Raw genomic sequence first — 24,197 nt, forward strand, 5'->3', positions numbered from 1 at the left:
GTTAATACTCAATATTGTAAAGCAAAGGGCCCATGGAAGGAGTACCAAAACATAGGTCAATTTGTGAAAGGGAGGAATGTGTCTTAGAGGAACAGAAAAATTGTTTACTCAAGAGGTGCCTATTCCTCCGCATGTTCTGTCAGGCCACCTCCGCCAGAAAGAGTGATAGGGCACGCACGCACTGGGTGTCACAGGGGGGGTGCCTATCCAACTCAGGGTCAAGGTAACCATTAAAATCCCCCATAAGCAGAAGTGGAACATTGGGCTTATCAATCAGGTTTAAAAACGACTGCAGAATCAATCTGGAAAAGGAAAGAGGTATATAGATATATTCTAGGACAAATGTAATAGTGGCTATTCTGCAGTAAATGAATACATACTGACCCTCAGAGTGAATCAAAGAATAATATGCTTTAAAATCCAGTGTCTTTTGGACCAGAGCACAGGCCAGAAGAGAAAGAGATAAGGGTAGAGTGAAACTCACTACCTACCCAAGGCAAATTGGAGGCAACTGAGTATAGCTCATGAGGTGGGTCTCCTAGAGATTAATAATGGGAGGGAAAACTTGTGGATACATGTAGAAATTATACTACGTTTTTAAAGTGTTTTGGACCCTCTCACATTGCACAATACAATTTGTATGTCTGACATAGCTGCACATAAACAGTAACCAAAGGATATACCAAATATAGAAATGAGCCCCATGGACATCGATTCAGGCCCACCCAGTAACCCCATACACTGAAAGCATAACAAGCAGAGAATGCAGAAGTCCCCACTGAGGCTGAGAGTGCTGAATCTATGCAGTCCCAACACAAAGTTTGCAGGAGTGACATTTGCAATGAAGTTAGGAGCTGTCCCAGAAAAGTCTGCTGATACCTAAAACAAAGTCACTGTTCCCCAGCACTCAAGCAGGTGGAGTCTAGCATCGTAAACAGCAGCAGTGCAAGGCTGAGGCCCAGCCACAGAGGTAATCTTTTCTCCATTCCCCAAGTAAAGAAATAGTAACCACTGTCGAAGCGGTGTTAGGGTTCCTGAAATGCCAGCCTGACAGCCTAAGTGCAAGGCAGTGCAACATAAGGAAAACCTTGTAATGAAGTAGACAATGAAAAAAAAAAGGTTATACTCCTTGTAGATCTGGTTGTAGAGTATCCTCTTGCTGGAACAGCTGTAGTGACTGTCCCTTGAGCAGAATTTAATCAGAAAGCTTGCAGTGCTGCATCCTGAACTCTGAAAAAAGGGCCAAGAAAAAAGAGCAAAGTAGCCAGAAAATTCTTCAATCGTCTTCTCTGGCTGTAGCCCCACGTCACAGGCTGTGTTTGTTCGTGTCCAGCCACACAGAAGCTTTATTAGCTGTATCAAAGTAGTGTGCCTGTTAGCAGTCACTGTGACGTGCTGGATACAGCATGGCATAGGTCAATTGATGACATTGCATGCTTTTCCTCACATCTGTGAAATTGGCTTGTTTTTGTTTGACCTCCGCAGAGAAATCTGGGTAGAAAGAAATCTTTGAACCTTTGTATTGGATGTTGGCCTTATTGCAGGCCAGGTGTTGGATAATCTCACGATCTCTATAATTCAAGAGGTGAGCCAGTATAGGCATAAGTGGTGAGCCAAGTGTGCCCATGGCCCACGGCAGAGCACGTTGGGCTCTTTCCACCGCAAAAAACCGAGTGAAGGATTCTTTGCCAAAGAGTTCCAGTAACCAGTGCTCCACAGTTAGTGGGGTTCCTGCCCTAAGTATGTTCTGGGAGACCCACTATGCAGTTGATGTTGCAGTGAAGGCGGTTCTCAATATCATCTGCTTTAGAAGTAGTATCCACCACCATCTAGGATGCAGAGGGGAGGTCCCTGATTATTGCTGGAAACCGGTCCTCAATTTCAATAATACTGCCTTGCAGGGCTGTAGTGCACTCCCTGATTTTTTTTAGATCCTGGCGGATTAGTGAAACCTCCTCCCACAGGCCACCAAAATGTTCTTTTAGCTTATTAGCTGAAGCGGCACATTTACTGACTGGTTTCAGAATCTCACTGAGTGTAGGCTGCTTGGCATCCCCCTCATCTAAATACTCATCTGAGGGCTCTGGGGCAATGGCTGCTGCCGAGGGCCCTGGTTGGTAAAGGGTATCTGGCTCAATGGAGGAGGGGGTTCTCCTGTGGTGAGGATTCCCACTGGCCCACAAGCTTCTGTGTATAATAAAACGTATCCCTGGGAGTATCCTTGTGTTGGGCTTAATAGATTTAGGCTTTCTACTCTCAGCATTTTTAGACTTATCTGAGCCACATGGAGCACACTGTGCAGGGTCGGGTTGGTGCCATCTTTACAGAATACCATCTCTGAATGCACAATACATTAAACCTTGAAGCAGATGGGTTACACCAGCAGAAGACCACACCGGGTGCCACTCCTGTCAGATAAGCACTGGAAACGAAGGCTTCAATTCGCACAGGCTCACCAAAATTAGACAGTAGAAGACTGGAAGAAGGTTGCCTGGACTGATGAGTCTCAATTTCAGCTGCGACATTCAGATAGTAGGGTCAGAATTTGCTGTAAACAACATGAAAGCATGGATCCATCCTGGATCGTATCAACTGATCAGGCTGGTGGTGGTAGTGTAATGATGCGGGGGATATTTTCTTGGCACTAGCAAGTTGTACCTAATACAATGGCTGGCGAGTGTGTTTGGTCATTGTAATAGTCGTGCAAAGATATGTTTTGTTTTTCATAATGGTATCATGTACAAAGCAGCAACCTAAAAGCAAACATTTATTATATTGAAACGTACCAATTTCTATATGTGCTGGCTGCATTATTTTTCTTCTTTTTTTTTTTTTTTTGTGTTTCATTCCTTTTATAATGTGGTGGTTTATGTAAGAATTTATTCTAAATACTTAGGCCAGTGTCCTCTCCCTTAAACAAAATATTGCAGTGCCTCCAGCCGTTAAAATACGGCAATTATTTAAGAAACCAGTAATTTGGACACCTTAATAATTTGATCACCACTTAATAATGTACCTTGAGTTCTTTTACCAATATGATTTTGTACCATATACACAAAATTTGCCTTTTTGATAAATATTATTTATGTACAAATATATATATATATATATATAAATACAAACGCAAAATATTGGTGATTAATATACTCGTACACACAATCAAAGATATAATATGCTAATATCTATATTATCATACAATATATGATTTCAAATAAAGGAAAAACTACATTTTGGGAGGTTAGTTGCAACCTATAGTGCTTCAAATATTATTTCTCATTTCCCGTGGCTATAGGGAAATAAGAAAATATCTCTGATGATTAGCACCACAACAACACTACAAATTAAATATCAGAATAACGGTGTTCCTCCTATATAAAATATCCCAATTGCACAAGAACACTTTTACCCCAAAAAGTGTGTAAATCAATAATAAATAAAGTGCTATTACTCAATAAAAATAAATAAATTAACTCTTAAATAATACTGTCCAAAATGTATGTATTTATAATGTCCAAAACCATGAGTATTCCAAAAACAGTCCACAGGATGATGTTCCAGCAAGATGATAGTCCCAATAATTCTTGGAGATTGAACCTCAAGAGAAAGAGAACTAATATAGTGTAATACCACAAATACATGGAATCAAACGAACATCACTGCAAACGCATGTGAATCACACTGAACCACACACATGTGAATGACATAAATACCACACGTGATCTATAGGTGAACAACATGCGTAAAAAATTTTAAGGGTAACACTTGCATGCAGTGTCAAATCGTGAGTGTCCACATCTAATGGATAATATACTATTACCAGAAATGTAGAAAATACCAGCATATAGATCTCAATCAAGAGACCACTTTGTAAATCCAGACAATAGGACACAGATCCTCCATCCATACACCAGCTCACTAATTGCCACTGGCCAGGCTATGATGGTATTATCTCTACGGATACTTCCAACAATGCTTATCTGCAAGCGCTTATCCCAGAGTATAAACACCAGAATTCAGCAGTACAATGTTCATCATCTAGGTATACTTTAATAACATAAGTTCATAATTCAGCAGTAGATAGAGTAGATAAAACAAATGAAACAAAAAAAAACAAAAAAAGCACAGCCAGACCCTCTGTAGATCCTCAGGAGCGCTCTTTCCTGTGTCTGTGTATGAGGATTCCTGGATCAAAGATGGCCGTCCGACAACTTCCCGCTATGCTGTGCGTCCTGACGTCACTTCCCTTTGACGCGTCTCGTCACCTGACCTTTATGATTAGGTCGTGACGAAACGCGTCAAAGGGAAGTGACGTGATATAATAGTCTATTGTGACAGCTCAAGAAGTTTTGTTTGGTAATCACACACTTCCCAAGGTTTTGTGAGAGATAAGACAATAAGGATTTCCTCTCACCATTGTCACCTTGGTCTGGTGTATGCTCACCTGCAAAAACTCAAATAGTGGTGTTTGACCTTATTGTATTTCAAACAGGTCTCTTCCACTCATTGTGTGTGTGGTAACTTCTTGGAATATCACTTGAAATTCAACCTAGAATGTTAACCCCTGACAGTCAGCTTTTAAGATGTTCTTTAGGGCAATATCATTTTTCTTAATAAACAGTCCAAAAGTCATCACAATATACACCTGGTGATCTGGCCAATAAGTCTGTTGGGTTTCAACAGAACAAACTGTCCTGCAGATGTAGCAATTAAGGTGCTGAGACAAACCATTTAATACTAATGGGGTGCTTACAATTATCAGCTTTTATTCATCTATGTAAAATTTTTAATCTCAAAAGGAAAAATGTTGCTTTAGCTGCTTTAAAGTGTTCGCTGAAGTTTGTCTTCCATTTGTTTGTGCAAGTCTGCTAGTCCATCCAACACTCCCTTCCCCCTAGATTATCAGTGCTGCTGTCCAAAAGGTGTGTCTGTTGCTCCTTCGTCCAGACCAGAGTGTAGGCACCCTAAGGCAGGAAGTGTGTTACTGGCCAGGTGACAGGGTGAAAACTGAAGGGAAAGAAGCCTTCAAAAAGAAATTGAATGCAGCCACCACATCTAAGGATTAGTAAGCTGCAATATATTACATTTTTGGGTTTAATACTGCTGTAATCTTCAATGTATTGCATGTACATTCGTGTTGTAATATGACTTTTTTTAATGTGTGTATATATATATATTGCCTTATTTTAGGAAATGTATGTGAAAAACTCTAACAGCCAAGCTTGCAATGACAGTGAGAAAAATGATGCAGATAACATTAGCACCTTATCAACTTCTTCCATTTTTGAGCCTTTTGCAACAGACGACCTAGGTGAGTATGAGCCATTCACAGAATTGCCCTTTAGAATGCTTGCTCATCCTGTCAGGTAGTTGTGCATCTCATGGTGTTGTTCACCTGTGGGCTTAAAGGTGCTTTCCAAGCTTAAAAAATACATTTTCCACCAAGATGCGCAAAGAAGTAGCTTTTGTAATCTATTTACTCATTCCATCCTTTCCATATCCATGGGCAGACCTACAAAATGGTCTGTTATATGGCTCTGTATTGCAGCTTCTGTTCTGATTTCCACTTGTGGATCTACCTCCTGTCTATAATTTTGACCACATTTCAAATGAGGAATCATTGCTGCCATTCAGAAAAAGTGGAAGGGTCATGCATGGTCTAATGAGATATGTAAGTTTATTGGCTTTCCAATTGCTGCTTGCAGGAACAGATGGAGTGGTTGTGGCCAAGCTGACATATATTTTCCTTGCATTTCATTTGCACCCTTTTCCATACATTTGATTTGTGATTTTGGTTTAATCAGAGAATATTGAAAATTGCTGGTAAACCCCTTATATAATGTTTATGTCAAACATGTTATGGCTTTGTTTGCAGGTAACACTGTGATTCATTTAGATCAAGCACTGGCCAGGATGAGGGAGTACGAGCGCATGAAAATTGAGGCTGAAAATAGTTTAGATGCTGAATGCTGCAGTAAGCTTAACAATGCTGCCTCTAATGTAGAAGGTAACTGTTTAAACCCCAAATATTAACAAAAAACACCATGTTGTACCTGTAACAGGAGAGATGACAAGCAGCTTACATAACCGGTTGTGATAATACATTTTAATTAAAAAGTCACTGACCTAATGATATTTGTTATTTAAAAAAACTGTATGAGAAAGCCTGGGAGGAGGAGGATTTGCCCCTCTACCTGTTAAGTAGTGGCATCATGTGTTGCAAAAATGATTGTGTTCTAAGCGCTGTTGAGTTCGCCCCTAGTAACCTTTTACAAATTCCTCTGTGCAATTCCAGGTCCTATAATTAGCACATACCTGTGGGCCACATTTTGATATTCTGCTCCTGCCTTCCTTTACATATGCAGCTGTGGGGAACTTCTCCATAGAAACTGCTGTCCCCTCATCCCACTTCTGTCATGCTATTTGCAGGACAGGCTGGACGCCTCAAGTGTGCACCCACTAACTGTTTCTCCAGTTAAATTGCATGCATACACAGTTCATGATTATATGTTGGTATTTATTTTCAAAGAAAAATGAAAAGTGAATATTTTTTTCGCCTCATATTTAAAATAGAAGAAAGGACCACATAAATATTCTAAATATTTATGCACATCATTTCTCCATTATGCTAATAACACAACTCTGTGCAAACATTTTTTGAAGTATGATTTGTTTTATGAAGTATGCTGCAAACGTTTAATTTATTTTGCTTTTATTTTGAGAAGGCTCCAATGATGAAGAAGAGCACAGTAAACAGTGCAGTGACGATGGGTCTGCAGTCCCCTGTCCACGTATTGATACTCAGCAGCTGGATCGGCAGATCAAGGCAATTATGAAGGAAGTCATCCCATTCTTAAAGGTGTGCACATCAATGTCTTCTGTTTATTACTGTGAGGGCACATTGTACTGTAAAAATGGATTTCCTTATTTTATATAGTGCATTTTAAAATTTCTGTGCAAATTTTAGTATTTTAGAAAACTAACGAGTATAAATGTCCTCCTTTACAGAATGCAAACTGATCATTATTGTCCTGTATTTAATTTCCACCAACAACTATATGCTGTAGAGAATTTTCAAATTAAAAAGGATATCTAGGAAAGTATATGGTCCAGGTGATGGTATGGAGGACCTTTCCTCTTACGCAACCTCCCAGCAAATGGAATCAGAACCCCATCATGCTGCCACACAAAGAAATACATAATTTATCTTGTTAGTGTTGGCAGACCTGTTTTTAGGTTCTGCCAGTAGTGCATGTTTTTCGGACAACTTCACATGGTTTCCAGACAACTTCACATGTTTGCATATGGCATAATTCATGTCTTCAAAGTGTGCCCTGTTGGTCGGACTTGGGGAAAGGTTCATCAAAGTGGTTAAAAAGTTCTTGGTTTCAAAAAAAAAAAAAAAAAGTCTGTTATACTTACCTGTTCTGAGCAATGGATTTGCACGGGTCAGCCCTGATCCGCTTCTCGGCTCTCTCACCAGCACTCCTTCCTCCTCCCCCTTGACCAATGCCCCCAATAGCAAGCTGCTTGCTATGGGAGCACTGGTGTGTGCTCTCTCCCAAGCCTGGCTCTATATGTCCATAAGACACATAGAGCTGTGGCTGTGCCCTGCCTCCTGTGCTCTCCTCATTGGCTCATTAGCTGTGATTGACAGCAGTGGGAGCCAGTGGCGCCTGCTGCTGTCTTAGTCAATGAGGGGAGGGAGTCCTGGGACAGCTAAGGATCTCATGCACATCACTACATCGAGAGGGGGCTTAGGTGAGTATTAGGGGGGTTTGAGGGGGGGAGCAGCTTTTACAAACACTTTAAAGATAGATGTGGTAATCATTACCAAAACGCCAGATTTCACCATAGGGTGGCACTGCAGACAAACGTAATTGCTAATCCTGATACTAGAAAACTTTGACCTTTCCAGAAAAAAAGATAGAAATCATCACTCGAAATGAAAGACAAAGATAGCAATAAAAGTATTTGGTACTTCAAGTTTTTTTTTTTTTTTTTTGCGGTCTGAACAATCCTGTCACCAGTGCAGGAAGTGGGTGGGAACCATATCAACTAAGATTTGATATGGTTGAAAGAAAACGAAGGCTGTTTTAATGAAATCATTTAAGGCACCTGAGACTTTTATTTTGGAAGACTACTGCTAGAGGAAGTATAACAGGTAAGGATAGTACCCCACATCCTTTTGTTTATATGGATATTAGACGTAATTTTCTTCAGGGCAAAGAACTGTGTTCAGTGTCCTATTGTGTCTCTGCAGGAACATATGGAGGAGGTCTGTTCTTCTCATCTTCTGACCTCCATCAGGAGAATGGTCCTCGCTCTGACTCAGCAAAACGATGAAAGCAAAGAATTTGTGAAGTTCTTTCACAAGCAGCTGGGCAGCATTCTGCAGGTACTAGATATACACATTTCCTTTCTATTTGTCCATTTTATCTGATTTGTCAGTGTTCCTGTGTAAACTAACAGGAAAAGGCTGTCCAATAAATAGAGCCAGTGGATATTTTTAAATATCTAATTTTTAGTTTTTAGTATATGACGATATATGTGTGTATGTGGTGTAAGTTCTCCTAAGCTTGTAAATTTTAGAAATGCTGTGCATAGGTACAGATTTTGCGAAGCATGAGGGGTTGTCCGTTTGCTTATAGCTTCAGAGTTTAGACTCATTGGGGCTTTATTCCCTAATTGGTTAATGCGTATGTAAGAAAATCTTCACAATGTATTGAAGGTGTGTTCCAGTCATAAGTGCTTTTTATTGACTGATAGTTACATTTTAGTTATTGAAGGCTGTGGCTGGACTTTCAAAATTGCTAGGGAATTTCAGACTGTGTATTTGCTCCTTTTATGTGTGGCTTCTACAGTGTTTCATTGTATTTTTAAAGTGAATTTTGAGTCTAAGCATTTAATTGAATGACATTACCTTGTGTCTACTTTTATGCAACGGGGTTGTGATGACACAAACAACCTAGATAGATCTCAATTTTAGTAGTAATTTGTCGGTGCTTTCAGCACGGATTTGTATCACTTCTTTTGATAAGGGATTTACTATGCTATTTGCAGGTCAGTAGGAAAATGGCAGGTATGTTACTTATGTCAGTTATCCTGATTGGAGTACCCAAATTGCTCTCCCTCCAAGCAGTCTGCTTGCATAAAAAGGACAAGTTTATTGACTTTGGGCGGCACAGACCTCTTCAGCATTTTGCACTGTGGAATCCCCACATTACAGTTGGTTCACAGTTCTGTTGTATATATTGTGAATCATGGTAATTTGTTTAATCTTTTTTTTTTTTTTTCCTACCTTTCCTAGGATTCTCTAGAAAAGTTTAGCAACAAAAAGTTGAAGGACTGTGGAGAAGATCTTCTTGTTGAAATATCTGAAGTCTTGTTCAACGAGTTGGCTTTCTTCAGGCTGATGCAAGACCTGGACAATAACAGCAGCTCGGTGCAAAGTAGAGGGCAGCATAAGTCAAACACTGAGGTTTTGCAGTCTTTCAACAAGAAGGTTGATAATGAAATGTGTTTTTATTATTGAGACTGAAAAATGTATCGTTCATTAAATCGTTTTACTTATACTGCCTGTACTCTTTTTAACTAAAAGTTGTCATTTAAAGCCTCGTAGTCTGTTGTTGTTGCCGTTAGTAAACGAGTACTATCCTATTTCTACTCAGTGTGTCCCCATGCGGGGCAAGAGCCAGTTAAAGAGCACATCCAAAAAAGAAAAAAAAAATTTTAAGTGGTTTTAAACCCAAAAGCAAACAATAATTGTTTTGCAGCTTACCAATTCTTAGATGTGATGGCTGTATTCCTTTTTTCTGTTTTCACTTTCTTTTGTTTATTTTCACGTGGTGATCCAGCCAGTAAGTCATTTGTTTTATTTTTAAAAGAAGCCAGCTCTCTTCTAGATTTAGCAGTTACAGGTTTGAGACAAACCATTTTCCACTGACAAGGGTGCTTACAAAGATCAGCTTTTATTTTTTTTATGTAAAACCTTTATCCAAAAAGAAAAGTGTTGCTATAACTGCTTAAAACGTGTGAGCTGCAGTTTGACTTCGGTTTGTTAGTGTAGCTAAATTTGCTAGTCCATCTAACACTCCCATTCCCCCCTGATTAACAATGGTGCTGTCCAAAAGTGCCCCTGTTCTCCTTCATTCAGTGTTGGGGCACTCTGATACAGAAGGTGCGTTAGTAGCCAGATTACCAGGTGAAAATGGTGAGAGAAAGTCTAAAAAAGGAAAACTAATGCAGCCACCACATCTAATTATTGTTAAGCTGCAAAATATAAAATTTTTTGGTTTTGCGTTTATTACTGCTTTTAAAGCTAGTGTCCTTGGGCCTTTTTTATAGGGCTGGTTTGTATTTCTGCCTGACTGGTCCTCCTCAACTCTGCAAGCATTTGATCATTTTTTCTTTTGATTTTCATACAATAAACAACTTTTTCTTAATCTTGAAGAGAGTATAATTTTTCTGCCATTCTTCCCAGACATGCCATATTATGGAGGTGAGCCATTTCAGCAGTCCTTTGGCCTGTGTCATGGGCAGCCAGTCAACTTTGGACTGCTTGGCTTTCTGTGGCAAAGTCTCAAAAAACTGTGCTTTAAAACACTGATGGTTAATAGGAGTCAGTAAATGACAACCCCTACTATTTGCAATAAGCCCTGCAAGACAAATGTGTGTTTTTCCCTAATCATGATAAATATTTAGACTGCAGTGGCAAAATGGTATACTTACTGAAGCAAGCTAATGGATCTTAAGAAATTCAGTATGAAAAAACATTTCATCCTTTTATCTTTAGCATTCAAGTCAGATCTGTGGCAAAATCTGTCTAAAAATGTTCACAAAAATAATTTAACAACGTGCCAAACCTTAAATTAGGAGCAATTTGGGGGGGGGGGAGCACTTCAGGTATTCCTGTAACAACTAGCCACCAGTGCCAAGTCAGTAGTTGGGGCTTGTCTATTTCTCAGTTAACAGCTGCAAATAAAAACAGTCTGCACTCAGCCTTTAATAAAACATTTTTCCATTGGGCTGAGCTCCTTCTGTGTCATGTTCTGTGTAAGAGCTTAATCGCCCATCAGACCTATATGATTTAAGACCTTAGCAAGGGTGAAATGCACAAGGGAAGGAGTGGAGTCTGATGGAGTGCAAGGTCCACTTGAAGGAATACACATTTCGATCACTTAAATCTGCGGTGTGCGGCCAACTTTAGCACCTTTTTGTTGCAGTTGAAGCAACCATCGTCTAAGGCTTGGCTATACATTAATCATTTTTTTCTATTTGAACCAGCAGGTTGAACAAAAAAAAAAAAAAAAAAAAATTCCTGTGTTTACATGGGGAGATCTCTCCCTCAGTGCTATTATATTCTGTTGGTGCAGAACCCACCCCAACAGTAAAATATGATCAGTGCTGCTGGTTATAGCTGGTGCACTGATCGTTTGGAAAAAACCCAAGAGACTGGTTGTACAAAAATTGATCTATCGGCTTGTGTACAGCTAGCTAGCTCATACTGTATATGGATCAAAATTTGGCTGGTTCCTGCTGAAATGGCTGAATTTCTTTCCATGGATGCCCAGCTTAAGGGCATACACAGAATTTACTTGGCATGACATTTTGTCTATAGCTTTCACACCCTTTTTTAGGAGTGCTTTTTAGCTACTGCAGAGATGTAATTTTTTTCATCACAAGGCTTTTGTTCCCTGTAATTACCTTACCTATTCACATATTCTTTGAGCTCTATTAATGTGGAACTCCTCAGTATTGCACAAGTTTTTGTAGTCTCATGTTGGTTGGCAGTTATTATGTCATTATAGAAGTGCAGATATATTTTAGTGCAGACCTTGCAGCTTTATTCTGATATTTTCCTCTAGGCACGGGTAATGTTGGATGGAGTAGAAAGCTCTGATGCACGAGAGAGTGATGATGAAGACAAGGTATATATTAATATAATAGTTATTTTTGTGGTTAACTCCTATTTTTGGTTGACAGGTCTACAAATGACAAGGACAGTTGTCTTTATTATGGAATTTGTACCTTTTTCGCACGGTTTGGCTTTTATGTACTCCTAGATTGTAAGCTCCAAGGAGCAGGGCCCTCGAACCCTTTGTGTATTGTATTGTTACTGTACTGTCTCAAGTATTGTCTCCCACTATAATGTACAGCGCTGAGCAAACTTTTTGGCGCTATATAAATACTGTATAATAATAATGTAGAAACTGCGCTATTGCAACATAAATTCCAGTGTATTTCCCCTGTCTAGAAAGTCCAGTTGCATTGGGTACAGCTGCCCATAGATGTTAATGGCTGTGCATTAGTGCCATGTACAAATGTAAACTAAGCATTTATACTGAAACTTTCCATTGCAGTCCTATATACTCATATGCCCTGGTAATAGCTTTTGACGTGCCTTTTTCCCACCATATGATTGGCTCCCATACAGACATGTAAAAAGCGTCCTTGATTGTTTGAAGAACGATGTTTTATACATTAGAGCTACAATAAAACCTTCAATTCAGTCCATGAAAAGCCATAGTGCCGATGATTGACTGATATTTCTTTTTTGGTTCAGAGCATTTTGACTTAGTGTTTTTGGCGCATATAAGGGCACATTAACTTGTAAGGTTTGCCTGCACACTCTTCATTGCAAAGTACAAATTTCTTCTTGCTGGATTGTTTACATATATATGCATTAGAGGGGAATTTTGCATGTTCTACAGTATGCCTAGTGATATGTATGGTATGTCACTTTAGTAAATATAAAATATTGCGTATGAATATTTCCCATTTACCACTGCAGCCAATAGGTTACATGTAAATTGAGTGTAAGAAAAGTTTCAGAAAGATGATTTATTACTATGCCATGGCTAGATCTGAATAGCAGCTGAAACACAACTGAACGACTTCCTCTTTTATAGTAGAAATGGTGATTGTTTTTCTACATGCAGATGTTGTCAGAGCATAGTGCTGCTGTACTTTTTTATAAAATCTAGCATGCTCTGAAAACAGTATCATGAAAGTGTCTGGCATGTGTTCTGAGTGCCGCACACACAGGCAGCATGAGAAGGACACAAAGAACAACAGCCACGCATCTCCTCTGCAGCAGCGGCATTTGACAGTGATTTTATGTCCCACTTGCACTGCTTGTGTTTGAAGTTCTCGGACAACTGAACGTAAAATTGTAGTACAGTGCGGGATCATACATATAGAGGGGACTCTTACGGGACTCCATGGTTCCCAGTGGCATAAGGAACATACAGAAAGCATGTAGTGTGGCCAGAGGATACTTTCAAAAATACACCCAGGGAGGTGTATTTTTATAGCAATTCTATGCAAGTTTTTATATGACTTGCTTTCTGAAAAAAAATAGACTTTAATATCACTTTAAGAAACAGTATTACTTTAGTGTTTGGTTGATGCAGTTCTGCAGGATGTTTGAAGTCCATCTAGTTCAACCAAAAAAAAAAAAGGGGGGGGGGTGGAATTATACCGTCCAATATACACAATCTTATATCAACAGTTGATCCAGAGGAAGGTGAATAAACACTTAGCAAAGCATGGTCCAGTTTGCTCCAGAGGGGGAAAAATTCCTTTCTGATCCCCCAAGAGTCTATTGGATATTCCCTGGATCAACTTTACCTATAAATGTTAGTATCCAGTTATATTATGTGCCTTTTTATGCAAATAATCCAGGCCTTTTTTAAAGCAATCTACTAAACTGGCCAGAACCAGCTCTTGAGGGATTCTATTCCACATTTTTACAGCTCTTACTGTGAAAAGGCCTTTCCATTTTTGGAGATTAAATCTCTTTTCCTCCTGATGTAAAGAATGCCCCCTTATCCTCTGTGATGACCTTGCAGTGAATAACTGTACTCTAAGTTCACTATGTGGACCACCTATGTATTCATACATGTTGACCATATCCCCCTTAATCTCCTTTTCTCAAGAGAGAACAAACTGATTTCCTCTAATCTTTCCTCATAGCTGAGCTCCTCCATGCCTCTTATCAGTTTGGCCATTCTCTGCACTTTCTTCAGTTTTCCATGTCCTTTTTATGTATTGGTGCCCAAAACTGAGCTGCATATTCCAGATGAGGCATACTAATGCTTTGTACAGGGATAAAATGATCTCTCTCTGACTCTGTGTGTGTGTGTGTCTCTCTCTCTCTCTCTCTCTCTCTCTCTCTCTCTCTCTCTCTCTCTCTCTCTCTCTCTCTCTCTCTTCTATACCTCTCTTAAAACGAGAAAAGATTTGCTTGCTTTGGAAACCACAGATTGGCATTGAATGCCATTTATATGCTTATGATCTGCCAGAATACCCAGATCTTTCTCCACCATTGATTCCCCCAGTTGTACCCCCCCTAGTATGTATGATGCATGCATATTCTTAGCCCCCAAGTGCATAACCTTACATTTATCAACATTAAACCTCATTTGCCACATACAGTCAGGTCCATAAATATTGGGACATCGACACAATTCTACAATTTTTGGCTCTATACACCACCACAATGGATTTGAAATGAAACAAACAAGATGTGCTTTAACTGCAGACTGTCAGCTTTAATTTGAGGGTATTTACATCCAAATCAGGTGAACGGTGTAAGTATTACAACAGTTTGTATATGTGCCTCCCACTTGTTAAGGGACCAAAAGTAATGGGACAATTGGCTTCTCAGTTGTTCCATGGCCAGGTGTGTGTTATTCCCTCATTATCCCAATTACAATGAGCATATAAAAGGTCAAGACTTCATTTCAAGTGTGCTATTTGCATTTGGAATCTGTTGCTGTCAACTCTCAAGATGAGATCCAAAGAGCTGTCACTATCAGTGAAGCAAGCCATCATTAGGCTGAAAAAACAAAACAAACCCATCAGAGAGATAGCAAAAACATTAGGCGTGGCCAAAACAACTGTTTGGAACATTCTTAAACAGAAGGAACGCACCGGTGAGCTCAGCAACACCAAAAGACCCGGAAGACCACGGAAAACAACTGTGGTGGATGACCGAAGAATTCTTTCCCTGGTGAAGAAAACACCCTTCACAACAGTTGGCCAGATCAAGAACACTCTCCAGGAGGTAGGTGTATGTGTGTCAAAGTCAACAATCAAGAGAAGACTTCACCAGAGTGAACACAGAGGGTTCACCACAAGATGTAAACCATTGGTGAGCCTCAAAAACAGGAAGGCCAGATTAGAGTTTGCCAAACGACATCTAAAAAAGCCTTCACAGTTCTGGAACAACATCCTATGGACAGATGAGACCAAGATCAACTTGTACCAGAGTGATGGGAAGAGAAGAGTATGGAGAAGGAAAGGAACTGCTCATGATCCTAAGCATACCACCTCATCAGTGAAGCATGGTGGTAGTGTCATGGCGTGGGCATGTATGGCTGCCAATGGAACTGGTTCTCTTGTATTTATTGATGATGTGACTGCTGACAAAAGCAGCAGGATGAATTCTGAAGTGTTTTGGGCAATATTATCTGCTCATATTCAGCCAAATGCTTCAGAACTCATTGGACGCCGATTCACAGTGCAGATGGACAATGACCCAAAAAAAACTCTTTGGTTGCTTTTGCAGTATGCTAAGGGAAAGTAGTGGAATGTTATGCAATGGCCAAGTCAATCACCTGACCTGAATCCGATTGAGCATGCATTTCACTTGCTGAAGACAAAACTGAAGGGAAAATGCCCCAAGAACAAGCAGGAACTGAAGACAGTTGCAGCAGAGGCCTGGCAGAGCATCACCAGGGATGAAACCCAGCGCCTGGTGATGTCTATGCGTTCCAGACTTCAGGCTGCAATTGCCTGCAAAAGGATTTGCAACCAAGTATTAAAAAGTGAAAGTTTGATTTATGACTATTATTCTGTCCCATTACTTTTGGTCCCTTAACAAGTGGGAGGCACATATGCAAACTGTTGTAATTCCTACACCGTTCACCTGATTTGGATGTAAATACCCTCAAATTAAAGCTGACAGTCTGCAGTTAAAGCACATCTTGTTCGTTTCATTTCAAATCCATTGTGGTGGTGTATAGAGCCAAAAATGTTAGAATTGTGGCAATGTCCCAATATTTATGGACCTGACTGTAGTTGCCCAGATAAACAGTGCCTTGAGGTTGGCTTGTAAGTTGGAGACCTCCTGTAAGGATGTTATTCCACTGCACAGCTTGGTGTCATCTGCAAAGACTGAAATGGTACTCTTAATTGTAGACCATATTTCATTTATAAATATATTAAAAAGTAAGGGTCTCAACACTGAACCTTGGGGTACACCACTAACAACCCTAGACCATTCAAAGTATGAATCATTAACCACTACATTGAATACAGTCATTTAGTCAGTTTTCTATCCATTTACAAACTGATTTTTTTAAAGCATGTAGACTTTACCTTACACATTATCCAGGTGTGGGGAATGCGTTTGCAAAATCCAAGTAGCACGTCCACAGCTACTCCTTTGTCCAAGATTTTGCTTACCTCCTCATAAAAAGAAATCAGATTTGTTTGACAACTTTCATTTTTAATGAATCTATGCTGTCTGTTGCTTAAAATATTTTTTTCCAGCAAGAACTCATCTATGTGGTCTTTTATTAAACTCTCCGGTATCTTCCCAACTATAGACGTTAAACTAACAGGTCTATAATTACTTGGTAAAGACTTTAACCCCTTTTTAAATATTGGCACCACGTTGTCCTTTCCCCAATCCATTGGTACTGGAATGTATATTGGGGAATATAGGTTAGTTTAGAGCAGTACTGTGTGCAATAGATTCTCAAGCAGCTTAATAGTGAATAGATTGAATGGGTCATCATGTATATTTGGAGAAGGCACAGGGAAGCCAAACGATGATTCAGCGACAGCATGCTTGCTGAGCAGTGAGCAGATTGCTGCCAGCAATCTTTCATGCCTATGTCTATTCTGCAGTGCCAGAGGTTAATATAATGTTAAGTATCATTTCTGGGTATTGGGTACATGTAAATGTGTTACTATTTAGTTAGTACTTTGTTGCTTTTTTTTTTCTTTTCAATATCTCAATTGTTGTTTTTCCTAGGACAAGGATGAAACAGAGGTCCTATCAAAGTCGCAAAACAAACATATTGATGTTTCTGAAGCTCATAGTGGGAGATCTGACATTTCAGAGGAAGAAGATGGAAATGAGAACATTCCTGTGTCCATCAGTAGGATTTTTTTTGTTTGTTTTACTGGCTTTTTCTGTTATAATCAATGTCTTTACTGGCTGCTGATTTCTCTTGTTCAGTGCTTAGTGTTTTATGGATTTTCATGTGCACTTTACCCAGCGGGTGTAGTTTTATATTTCTTTATGGGTAGTCTCAAACCCCCATGGGAAGTAGGGGGAGGGGAGGAGAGTGGGTGTTCGGGCTAGTTAATAAGCCTGTCATAATTGTTCTAGTTTCACTTGGTAAGTCTTTCCTGATCTTCTGGCTCTGACTTCCCTCTCTTGACATATTCCAGCTGGCAGAACCAAACTTAGGAGTCTGTTCACACCAACCTATTACAGCAACACACTATATGTGCATTGGTGTGTTGCAGTACCATGTATTTTGAATGGCACACTAACATACCTGTGCCGCAAAAAGAAATTGTACACTGAGGTGCATAGCATCTAATGCAGCTTGCCACAACACACGAAAACCCATACATTGCAGAGGTGTAAACAGGCTCTGAAGGTTTATGCAGCTTGTGCTGAAGGCCAGTAGATTTTGAATGCTCATGTGGCCGTTCTCTATGGTTGTCCAAATCTGATACATGTCTCTCTTTATTAAATCTATAAGGCCAAGTGCACATGGCTATTGTCTCTCCCTTGTGTTTTTGATAGAGAAAAAAAAACAAAAACTTGGCGCTTGCCCTTTCTCTAAGGAACTCTTAAGGTAAGGAGGTACAGTTGGGTCGAGCATCAGGAACTACCTAATTTGCTTTGTTTGCTGGGCACAGTCGCTTCCTGTTTTCCTTCTGTTTCTCCGCAGAAGGGATTAACACTGAAAGTGAGTGCTGGTGTTTCCCACTGGGCAGGGTTTTCTGCATGCATGTTCCATGTATTTTCCCACCATACACCTCGAGGAAGCATCTCCTGCTGCTGCATCTCCAGCTTGCATAGACTCTCATGCAATTTCGATCCATTCTTGCTGCCTGTCCACAGTGACTTTGGTCACTTCCAGTCATTTGATCCTCACGTCCTACCAGCTGTCTGCGTTTTTCGAGTACTTATAGCATTGCCTCCTACTCTGAACATATCTTATCATCCTGCAGTCACAGCATGTCATGGAGGGGACAGTCCCACTATACCAAGTGCCCCCGGTTCACTTTTTACTAATGGCTCCGAGTCCTCTTTTAGCTCCGCCTGGTGTGGTGGTTGTTTTTGCTTGTAATCTTTTCAGCTACCTTACAACAAGGAACTTTAAGAGCCTGTAGTATTACTGTGTTCTTACTAAGCAAGAGTGTTGCATATACCAACTACTTACAATTGTCGAAAAATAATACAGGACATAGAGAGTACTACAAATATGCCTTCAACACACATGCACACTCTATCCTAACCTTGCTAGCAAATAAGCATTGACCATGGTTTGTATGCTATAGGGATACACCAAAAACTAATTTAGCTTGCATCATAGCTGTTTGTGATTTCCAAGGCTACTCAAGTGATTGCAGGAAATAGAGTTCTCTTGTAGTGTAGATTTAATGTCATCCCAAAGTTCAATTTTTAGCTTGTGCTGCTTGCCTTTTTTTGTATTATTAATATTTCATTAAGTTTTACATTTTATCTCTTCCATCAATCAAAATTTCAATATAACTTATTCCATAATTTTCACCCAAGGTACAAAAAATACAAACTCCCCCTTCCCCCCTCCCTATCCCACACCTTGCCTTCCCCTCCCAACCCCCCCCCACCCCTTTTCAGCATCCTTTCACTGTCTTTTGGAGTTCTAGGGTATTCATTTATTTTTCTTTCCTATACAATTTCAATTAATTTAAACTTAAACTCCTCCCACTTTTTCCATTTCTCACGAAAACACTCCGCTTTATCCTCATCTATATGGTATAGTTCTTCCATCCTATATATCCTTTTTAATCCAGCCCGATATTTTTGGTGCTTCCTGTTCCATCCAGAATGTAGTAATCAAACCCTTTGCTGCATTAATATAGTGCAATAACCCAGAATTTTTATACCTTTCAACCGTTAACTCTGTTTCATGTAAGATACATATCCCTGGCTCCTTTAGTATTTTTATCCCAGTTATTTCTTGTGTCAAGTGAAGTACTTCTTCCCAATATTTTTGAATTTTGTAACATTCCCACCAAATGTGACCTACTGTGCCCTGTTCCCCACAACCCCTCCAACATAAAGGTGATTTATCCCTATTTTGTTTGTGTACTATATTTGGTATCATATATCACCTCTCCAAACATTTATAGTTTAACTCTACCTCCTCCATGCTCACATTACCATGTGTTAACTTATAAATCTTTTTTTGTGTATCCTCCTCTGTTTTTATTCCTAATTCCTTCTCCCATATCTCCATATATGTGGGTACCATATTTGTTGTTAACTTAGTAAGAATTTTTTATATTTTCGAAGTTCCAGGTTTCCCATCTCCCCGTGTAGTAAACAAATTTTCAAATGGGTTCCATTGTTCTTTCTTCCTTAGGAGCCTAGGAAGTTTTTCTATGAAATGTTTTATTTGTAGATACCGCCACTCATCTACTTTAGTGAACAACTCCTTCTTTAATTTTACTAAGGGACAAATTCCCTCGCCTTTTCATTAGGTCTCTTAATTGAGCATCTCCCTTCCTTATCCATCTCCCTGAAATCTTTTCATTCCCCGGTGGAAAAAAAAACTGTGTTTACAATAGGCATCAACATAGAGTTATATTCCCATCCCATCTGTTTGTGCATTATGTCCCAAGCTCTCAAAACAATTCTTGTAAATACACTTGTACTTTCTATCACTCCACGAAAGTGAGGTGGCAACCATAGTATCCTATCCAAATGTGTTTTACTTAGTGTTTTCTATATTTATCCAACTTTTCCCCTGTGAATTACCGTATTTTTCGCTCCATAAGACGCACCTGACCATAAGACGCACCTAGGTTTTAGAGGAGGAAAACAAGAAAAAAAAATATTCTGAACTAATGGACTGCAGACACAGTGCAGGAGATGACCAGAGACTGCGGACACAGTGCAGGAGATGACCAGAGACTGCGGACACAGTGCAGGAGATGACCGGAGACTGCAGACACAGTACAGGAGATGACCAGAGACTGCAGACACAGTACAGGAGATGACCAAAGACTGTGGACATAGTATAGGAGATGATCAGAGACTGCGGACATAGTATAGGAGATGACCAGAGACTGCAGACATAGTACAGGAGATGATCAGAGACTGCAGACATAGTACAGGAGATGATCAGAGACTGCGGATATAGTACAGGAGATGACCAGAGACTGCGGACATAGTACAGGGAAAATACCAGGGACACAGTACAGATGACCAGAGACTGCAGACAGTGCAGGGAATAAGCAGAGACTGCAGACAGTGCAGGGAATTAGCAGAGACTGCAGACAGTGCAGGGAATTAGCAGAGACTGCAGACAGTGCAGGGAATTAGCAGAGACTGCAGACAGTGCAGGGAATTAGCAGAGACTGCAGACAGTGCAGGGAATTAGCAGAGACTGCAGACAGTGCAGGGAATTAGCAGAGACTGCAGACAGTGCAGGGAATAAGCAGAGACTGCAGACAGTGCAGGGAATAAGCAGAGACTGCAGACAGTGCAGGGAATAAGCAGAGACTGCAGACAGTGCAGGGAATAACCAGAGACTGCAGACAGTGCAGGGGGTGACCAGAGACTGCTGACCTTTGGGGAAGGAGGGGGAGCGGGTACCTGCTCCCACTTTCGCGGAGTTGTCCTTCCCTCTTCTTCCCGCGCTGGCTTCTGTGACAGCCGGGTGCCCACTGCGCATGCGCGAGAAGCGTGGCGCGTTGTGAATGGCCCGGCGCCTTCTGGGACCTGTCATGCGCAGTGGGCACCCGGCTGTCACAGAAGTCAGCGTGGGAAGACTGTACAGCGCTGGAGCGAGGAACAGGTAAGGCCCTGCAAGAGAGAACAGCTGAGCGGCCAGCCCGATATTCTGACATAGTGGCGGCAGAGATACCGGACCGGCCGCTTTATATTCGCTCCATAAGACGCACTGACATTTTCCCCCCTTTTTTGGGGGAAAAAAGTGTGTCTTATGGAGCGAAAAATACTGTATGTGTCCAATCAAAAATTTGTGCTATCAATACTGCATTATAATATCTTCTGAAATCCAGTACACCTAAACCCTTGTTTTCTTTGTTTCAAGTTAGAACTTCATAACTTAGTCTAGGTTTTTTATTTCTCCATATGAATTTTAGCATAATTTTTTTCATCGTCCTAAAATACAGTCCTGGCAGCTTTATTGGGATCATCTGGAATTTATATAAAATTTTTGGGACGATTACCATTTTAATTACATTTATTCGTCCTATCCACGATATACCACCTATCCCAAATTTTAATTTCGTTTAATAATGGAATATAATTTACTTGTATAGATTCTTCAAGGAGACAGCTAAATTTATTCCTAAATATTTTAGTTTTTTCCTTCCAAGAGAAAGAAAATTCCCTTTGCAAGGCCTTTCTCTCTCCTCTTGGAAGATTTATATTCACGATTTCTGTTTTAGTTGGGTTAATTTTCAAGTTAGACAACTCCCCATATTCCTTCAGTGTTTTCTTTAAATTGGGTAATGTTATCCTTGGGTTACCTACATAGAAGAGCATGTCGTCGGCATACGCCGCATCTTTATGCTCTGTCTCTCCTATCCTAATTCCCTTAATATCTGTATTTTAAATTTTTTCTCTAAAAGGGATTCTAAGGACAGGACAAACAGCAGCGGTGACAAAGGGCATCCCTGACGTGTCCCATTATACAGCTTAAAGCTCTCTGATATTTCCCCGTTAACCTTTATTGCAGCTGATGGTTGACTGTACAATTTCCCTATCCATATTCTCATTCTAGGGCCCATACCCAGGACTTTCAGTGTATCCAACATATACCCCCAGTCTACTGTGTCACACGCTTTTTCAGCGTCTACAGAAAGTAACAATACAGGGAATTTTTCTCTTACTTTTTTGTATGAGCATTATTGATCTTATTCCATTATCCCTACCCTCTCTTCCAGGGACAAACCCCACTTGATCCATATGGATCCACTCCAGTATTAGCTCCTTCAACCTACTTGCCAACACTTTTGCATACAGTTTGGTATCTGTTTAGTAGGGATATCGGCCTATAACTAGAACACTGTTTACTGTCTTTCTCTTCTTTTGGTTTTATAGTGATATGAGCCTGGAGGGATTCCTTCCTCATTTCCATCTCCCCTCCCAATGCGTTCATGTATGTAGTTAATTTAGGTATCAATTGATCTTTAAATTTCTTATAGTATCTCACAGTATACCCATCCGGTCCTGGACTTTTCCCTGCCATAGTACTCTTCAGTGCACTATAAATGTTTTCTTCTGTTATTGCTCTCTCTAGGGATATTAACTGCTCTTCTCTCAATTTTGGTAATCCCGCCTCTTCTAGGTATGTCTGTCTTTTTTTTACTTCTTTCTTCCTCATCTCTTATGCACTGTTGGGGATTGATATTATATAATTTACTATAATAATCTTTAAAGACTTTTGCGATATTTTTGGTAGAATATTTTAGTTCTCCTTTGTTATCTCTTATTTTCTCTATATAGTTCCTACCTTTCTTTTTTTTCTTTGAGCTCTCATTAGGAATTTTCCTGGTCTATCTCCCCACCGATATTTTTCACTACTCATCTTATTAAACACACTCCTTTTTTTCTCCCTCCATTAATTTATTTAGTTCTCATTTTTCCAATACCTTCTGCTTATTCTTTTTTGTTATATTCTTTTTATGCACCTGTTCTAATTCAAATAATTCTCTATTACGTTTATTAATTCTCTCTTTCCTTTCCTTTTATCTTTTTTACCCCAATTGCTATTAAGATTCCTCTAATATATGCCTTGTGGGCTTCCCATACAGTCGCCACCGACACCTTATCAGTCTAATTTCTTTCGAAATATAATTCTATTTCTCTTTTAATTATCTGTTCCGTCTCCTGATCCTGAAGAAGTGTCTCATTTAATCTCCACGTATTTACATTTTTTTGTTCTCTTCCCCATTTTAACCTTATTGTGACAGGTGCATGATCGGATAGCGTTATAATTTCTATCTTTGCTTTCACCAAAGACTCTAGAAGTGTATGATCTACCAATATATAATCCAATCTTGAATACCTCTCATGTGCGTGAGAATAGAATGTATAATCTCTGTCCCTTAGATTTTTAATTCTCCAACTATCCACCAACTGACAATATTGTATTGTTTTGCTTAATTCTTTCAAATGTTTGTTACCCTCTCTCAACACATGAGACGTCGAGTCAAGCTGTGGTTCCATGCAACAATTAAAATCTCCTGCCACAATTAGTTTACCTTTTTTAAAATCTAATAGCTTCTTCAGTATGTTCTTTAGGTAGGTCTCTGATTTTTTTATTGGGGCAATATATATTTGCTAATGTACATTCTACCTCTTGCAATTTCCCCTTTAAGAATAAAAATCTCCCCTCCGGATCCTCCATTTTATCTTCCAAACAAAACCTTAAATTTTCCGCAAACCCAATTGCCACCCCTTTAGCACGTTTAATTGCGGAATCTGATAATACCATAATGGGTAGTGCTTAGAATGTAATTTCACATTTGTTTCTTGTATTAGATGAGTTTCCTGTATAAACACTACCTCAGTAAATCTTTTTTGTATTTCTCTAAGTATCTTAAATCTTTTCTCCCAACTATTTAGCCCTTTAACATTGTAAGTCATAAAATTAACCTCCTCCATTACTATATATATTTTCCATTCTTTCTTTCCCCAGGGTTCTCCCTAGTTCTTTTATCTCCTTTCTTTTTGCTGAGTATCACTCTTATCCCTTTACTCTCCCCCCCACCCTCAATTTCCCCTTCCCCCTCCTCCCACCACCCTCCCCATCCCTTAGGCTACCTTTTTGCTTACAAGTCATTTGTGGTCCCTATACCACTCTTGATTCAAGTTTTTAAGGTGGTGCTCCGACCATGGGCAGTTTGCCAGCCACCTGTCGTCC

At 39.8% G+C, this 24,197-nt stretch overlaps 1 protein-coding gene across 7 annotated transcripts in view; it reads left to right on the forward strand.

The window, feature by feature from the left end:
* The window catches only part of PCM1 (pericentriolar material 1), a 173,136-nt gene that overhangs the window by 131,924 nt on the left and 17,015 nt on the right, over positions 1 to 24,197 (forward strand). For 3 of the 7 annotated variants that reach the window (XM_089669565.1, XM_089669561.1, XM_089669563.1), the window contains exons 25-31: positions 5,188 to 5,308; positions 5,873 to 6,004; positions 6,720 to 6,856; positions 8,261 to 8,395; positions 9,308 to 9,502; positions 11,865 to 11,927; positions 17,045 to 17,171. In XM_089669565.1, coding sequence (XP_089525691.1) covers positions 5,188 to 5,308; positions 5,873 to 6,004; positions 6,720 to 6,856; positions 8,261 to 8,395; positions 9,308 to 9,502; positions 11,865 to 11,927; positions 17,045 to 17,171 — 910 coding nt within the window. The remainder of the gene's footprint in view (positions 1 to 5,187; positions 5,309 to 5,872; positions 6,005 to 6,719; positions 6,857 to 8,260; positions 8,396 to 9,307; positions 9,503 to 11,864; positions 11,928 to 17,044; positions 17,172 to 24,197) is intronic. The other 4 variants (XM_089669562.1, XM_089669564.1, XM_089669566.1 and 1 more) reach the window with 4 other exon arrangements.

The sequence above is a fragment of the Staurois parvus genome, unplaced genomic scaffold (genome assembly GCF_062004578.1).
Source record: "Staurois parvus isolate SC_StPar_1 unplaced genomic scaffold, SC_StPar_1.0 ptg000080l, whole genome shotgun sequence".
Taxonomy (NCBI): Eukaryota; Metazoa; Chordata; class Amphibia; order Anura; family Ranidae; genus Staurois; species Staurois parvus.